Source organism: Myotis yumanensis, unplaced genomic scaffold, assembly GCF_028538775.1.
Source record: "Myotis yumanensis isolate MYYU_CA2020_CCGP unplaced genomic scaffold, mMyoYum1.0.hap1 SCAF_3, whole genome shotgun sequence".
Lineage (NCBI taxonomy): Eukaryota > Metazoa > Chordata > Mammalia > Chiroptera > Vespertilionidae > Myotis > Myotis yumanensis.
This window is the reverse complement of record NW_027223754.1, coordinates 141,497,161-141,502,705: the sequence shown is the minus strand read 5'-3', so window position 1 is coordinate 141,502,705 and position 5,545 is coordinate 141,497,161. Positions and strand designations below refer to the sequence as shown.

Below are 5,545 nucleotides of genomic sequence, written 5' to 3'. Positions count from 1 at the left end.
CTTTGTTGCTTTCGGAGCTCAGAGCTGGGCCGTGGCAGGCAGGGAACCTTGGCTTCCTCCATCCCTGGAGCAAGCAAGCCTCTGCTCACTTCAGCTGCATGGCTGCCGGCCACCATCTTGGATGGCAGTTAATTTGCATATCATGCTGATTAGCCAATGGGAGGCGTAGTGAAGGTACGGTTAATTACCATGTTTGTCTATTATTAGATAGGATTTATATTTATTATAAAAGACTATGAGATTTGGCATTGTAAGATGTTGGAGTATAATTTCTAAATACATTATTAGTCTCCACTTTTTCAAGTTTAACTGTAATTAAATTTTTAAAAGTCAGTTTTCCTAAATTTAATCCCAACCCAAGTAGTGTCACTATCTACCCATTCACCCTTGAGGAAAGGTGCGTGAAGGCAAGAACCATATCTACAGTATTTGTTTGCCGGGGTTTATTCAGCACCTGCATATTGTAAGCCTCCTCAAGAAGTTGTTGAATTACTACAATGGAAATATGCACTTAGGAGAACAGATTAAAGATAACAGTTTTATTCAACAAACACTTCTGAGTATTTGGTATAAACAGCATTGTCGTGGGTGTTACAGAGAACTAAAAGTAGAAGACACTGTCTTATTCAAGGGTAGATGCACATTACTTGCATTTATAAACCTTTCAAATAAAACAAAAATACTTAAAATTCACATGGGAAATAAGTAATTCTTAAATTATTTGTTACTACTAATGTCTGGCCATGCACTAAGTACAAGAAAAAACCAGCAAAAACATTAATTATTTTTATAAGCTCTTAGGGGCCAGGAAAAAGTTAAAGTATGAATTCATGTCCTTTCTGGAATTAACTTTTAACTACAAAAATGAAAATAAGTTCACAGTGCACAAAGTCCTATTTTGAGTAGCATATCTTCAATGGCGTATGGAGGGTCGGACACTCTCCAGGCTTTCCAATGCAATGGAAATAAATAAGGGACCATATGAAAGTACAAACCAATTTGATTTATGTTTTTTGAGAAAGGAATAGAGATTTTGTACTCATTGCTTTAGAAATCATGAGTAATTATTTTAAATGAAGTAAATAATATATAGTAAACAATTAAAATAGGATGGCACCTGACCGGTTTGGCTCAGTGGATGGAGCGTCGGCCTGCGGACTTGGGGATCCCGGGTTCGATTCTGGTCAGGGGCGTGTGCCTTGGTTGTGGGCGCATCCCCAGTGGGGAGTGTGCAGGGGGCAGCTGATCGGTGTTTCTCTCTCATCGATGTTTCTGGCTCTCTGTCCCTCTCCCTTCCTCTCTGTGGAAAATCAATGGAATGTATTTTTTTTTTTAAATAAAATAAAATAGGATGGCATTTGAAGACCTCATCCAAATCTGAGATTAAATGATTCTATGAACTAAATACAGACAGGCAAGGGAACAGAGATGGAGAGTGAAAAGGCGCTCTAATGAAACCCCCTCCCCTAAACACAGACTGACACAGAGCTGAAACACAGGGACATTAAGAGGTGTCTGTGTGGAGGGGAGGAACACACTTAGTCAGGTCTTAGCTTCCCTCAGCCAGGAGGCTTTATCCTCAGAATTGTTCCATAACAATCTAATATTTGTGTCTGAATGTCTGCTGGCCTCTTAGTGTACTTCCTCGAAAGATTTTTTAAATCATGCTGTTTTCCTACCTAGATTGAACTGACTTGAGAATCAAGTCATATGCTTGCTTTGCTTTATGGCTTGAGTTGGATTATAACTGTTTTTTAATAATGACTTTCCAACTTCATAGCTCTTCTTCTGACTCTTGATCATAAATTTCCTGAGGCTGTCTCTTAATACTGATTACCAAATCAATGGTTAAAATTTTTGCCAAACACTGAAGAACTGAAGTTAGCAACTGGTATTTACCAGATACTGATTCCAAACCTGTCTGACTGCTTCCCATGGGTTGGTTGGTTTGCAGTGCATGGAGAGCTCTTACATATACTTGTGGAAAGCTCTGATTTCCTTTCTTAGATTTATACAGGATTTTGGGAATGCCTAAAAGTGCGTTAGCTATTATCATACCAACCATGGTTGCTTCAGATTGCTGGCATTTTTTGACATAGTTGAGAAGATAGTAATGTAACAAGATCTCAAAATTACCACCCACTGGCAAAACACAACCTGCTGGTATAGATGAGAAACAGTAGCTCTGGGAAGCACCCATCTCCAGTGGCTTACATCTCACTGGTAACATACTTCCCTTTCCAGCCATTTTCGTGATCGATAAATTTTCATAAGAAGCTTCTACTCTAGTGTTTTCTTCTGTTGACTCAGTAGTAGGATCACTCTCAATAAATGAATCACGGTCATCAATTATCCTGGTTTTGTTCGCAGATAAACATCTCCGTGTTTCATCTGTCTGGTGTGTATCTGCTGGTGTCACTTTTGGTGTTGAACAAGAAATACATGTTTCTGATCCTACACTTGGAACTACCAAATTTGAATGTACTTTTAAATATGTGTGAGTTTTTGCCAGTTCACCTTCGTTCTTTTCAACTGTGCCCTGAGGTGGCCTTTGTATTGAGCCACTAACAATTTCTGGCAACTGATTACTTTCCCTACTCTTATAAGTAAGAGGACTTGATGTATAATTTTGGCCACTGGTTTGTGTCGTGTAACTCAGATCAAGGTCTTTAAATAACTGCCGAAGCATTTTAAACGCTCCATGTAAAGCACCCTCATGTTGTTCAACAAGACCCTGCACTGGTGCACAAAGAACCATACAGTGTGGTATAAATGAACATGTGCTAATCAAGCCAAGATGAACATACCTTTTGGATCTAAGGATAAGGGGCTTACAAAATTTCACCAAAGCAGCGCTGGAGATTTCATACTGCGAAGAGGCTTGTGGCAGTACAAAGGGAGAAAGACCAATGATCCTCTGAATAAGAGAAATTTCTTCCGATGATAAACATTCCACCACTGATATGCCATTCAACCCTGCATAATAAATAACTAAGTCTGGTTGTTTCACACTAGATAGGAGCAATTTTACATTTTGACTCTGTAAGCTTTTCATGATTGCTTTTGTCCTTTCCATAATCCAAAATTGAGAGGTCTGAAACTGTGCCTCTGAATTTAGAATGAACTCTGATCCAGAGGTTGAAAAGAGAGGCTGAATGGTTTCCGTTACGAACGCTATTCTTATGTCACCATCTGCTGGACAGTACACAGAAAAGTCTCTGTGAAGCACAAGCCCAGCCACGATCCTGGAATCTGAAACAGGAAGGCCAGTGACACCAATGTTCAGCTCTACGAAACAGTCATCCACTAACTCAGATACCTCTTCACACCCACTTTCACAAGCCATACACTGGAAAAAGTAGTCGCACATCAACTGTGAAATAAAGCTGTGATTATTTCTTCCCACTCTTCCACCAAAGTATGCTTCTAAGAGCAACTGGAAAGAGCTCCTACACAGCCTCCTCCCTTTAGTGGAGGAAGAAAAGACGGACAGAAAGTGTCTACTCAAACACTCGTCCACAACACGGTCTAATACTTGTGTCTGAAACGTTAGAAGAGCTTGGGAAATAAATTTCCACCGACAACAAGTTTTCCAATGCCTCCCGTGAGTGTGACTATGTTTGGAAATCAAAGAATCTTTTTCTTTGTCTGTGGCTGCGTGAAGTCCTCTGAGCAAATGGCAAAGAAAGATCATGAATGTCTTAGCACCGTCTCCTGTTTTTCGTAGATGGCTGGAAACACACGCCACCATCACCCTGCACAAAAAAAGAAATAAAGCAACTCAGATTTTCAGTGGCTGCCTTCCTACATCTAGACCAAATTGAAACCACGTTTTCACAGCTGTCGGCATAAAAGGAGGATGCTGTCCCTCTGCTATGCCCTTAGGTTTAGTTTTTCCTTCTCCAAGTTACTGGGAGTCCTAGAGCCTGGGGTCGGCTGCGGCGGGAGTGAGAAACGTTAGGAGCTGGTGAGATCTGGTGTCGGTGCGGTGTTCGCCGGGGCAGCGCTCCAGCCCCGCGCACACATGGCCTCACCCAGAGGCAGCTTTTTCCAGCAGCACAGCCGCAGGGGCACGGAGCGCCGGGAGGCGGCCTGGGCGGCCGCTCAGAGGGCGCTCCGGGCGGACGGGGGACGCGGGTACCTGGCCAGGGGATGCTCTAGGTGAAGCGCCGCCAGGAGGCGGCCTCCGTCCCGGCTGAGCAGCACGCCGCCGGTGGGCTTCGTGCACAGGACCTGCCGGCCCTCGGGCCCCACGCAGCCGCTCACGATGGTTTCCAGCGCCTGCGCGACCTGCAACGCTGCCTGCAAAGACCCTTCGGCAGCCATAGCCCTGCAGGTCGCGGTCGGGCTGTGGGCAGAAGCCCCGGGCAGCCGGGAGGGGGGGGGGGTGCGGCATGGCAGGAAGCGGAAAGGGCGGGGAGGACGCCGGAAAGCGGGGCGAGGAGACGGCCCCTCGGCCCCTCCCCCCGCTCATCAGACGGCTGCGCGGCGGTCCAGTAGCCCGCGATGATCAGGAAGCGTGTGGCCTTCCCGGGGCTGCCCAGCCCCGAACCCGTGATCCCTTCCCCTTCCCCAGGGCGCTGGGTGGGTGCCCCCCTCCCCGGTTCCCGCCGCCGCCCGTCTCCCCGTGTCCTTGCTCCCGCCGTCGGCGCGGCAGGGGAGCCCCTGGGAGGGAGGGGACGGACGCGGCGGGGCCGGCTCGGCTCCTTCCAAGGTCCTCGTGGTTTCGCAGCAAAACCTCTGCCCTGGACCCACATCCGCCAGCTGCTCTCCTTCCGTTCACGAAAGCGATTTGGGGTTGCAGGATAGAGGGCGGGGGCCTGGGTAGGGTCACAGCTGCAGGCTCTCGGCCTTGCGCAGGCTCCTTCCCGCACTTCCTGGACTCGGGCATCACTGTGACCCGCCCGCCACCGTAATTTTGTTGAACGTTAGCAGAGGTGACGTGAATACTTGGCCACATTGGTTAGTGGTCAGTGGGATGCTTTAAACACATAGTGCTCTAACATTACTGGGTACAGTCCAGCGGCAGGGAAGGAAAACAGTGTTAGGCAGAGGAACATACTGTTTTACGTATTAAGACACTCAAAGATGAAGTGGTCAAGAGCATGGGCTTAAGGTTTAGATCTGGGATTTGCTCTGCCATTTATCTGCCAGCAAGTATTTCTGCCTCCAAAATCTCTCAGATTTACACAAATGGAGAGAATAGGATGTATATGAAAAATCTCAAGGTTTTGAGGAGGGTGACAGTGTTTACAGAGTGCCTTTTTGCATGGCGCCAGCATATTCTAGGCACTCAACAGTCTATACCTAAGAGCTCACCCACCAAGTTGCTGTGACATCGGCCTTCTATCTCTACATGAAAGGGATATTCTGTAAGGTGCAGAAGAATCGATTAGGGTAATAGCATAACAGGACATCCCAGAGTGTGGCCAATTATTAGTAAGAAAAGCATCTTGTAGATTTTTTTCATTGAGGTCGAACAGTGAGGGGCTGTTTTCCTTGCCCCTTACTCCTGTGTTCCAAAAGCTATAAGCCCTTCCCTCTC

General features: G+C 46.2%; 1 protein-coding gene across 1 annotated transcript; it reads right to left on the bottom strand.

Annotated features, from left to right (window-relative positions):
* Positions 1-530: 530 nt before the first annotated feature.
* Positions 531-4,357, bottom strand: BBS10 (Bardet-Biedl syndrome 10). The gene is made up of 2 exons (XM_070407625.1): positions 4,142-4,357; positions 531-3,755 (listed from the first exon to the last, which is right to left on the bottom strand). The coding sequence occupies exons 1-2, from the start codon at positions 4,324-4,326 to the stop codon at positions 1,775-1,777; spliced, it is 2,166 nt and encodes a 721-aa protein (XP_070263726.1). The 5' UTR covers positions 4,327-4,357; the 3' UTR covers positions 531-1,774.
* Between the last annotated feature and the right edge of the window lie 1,188 nt (positions 4,358-5,545).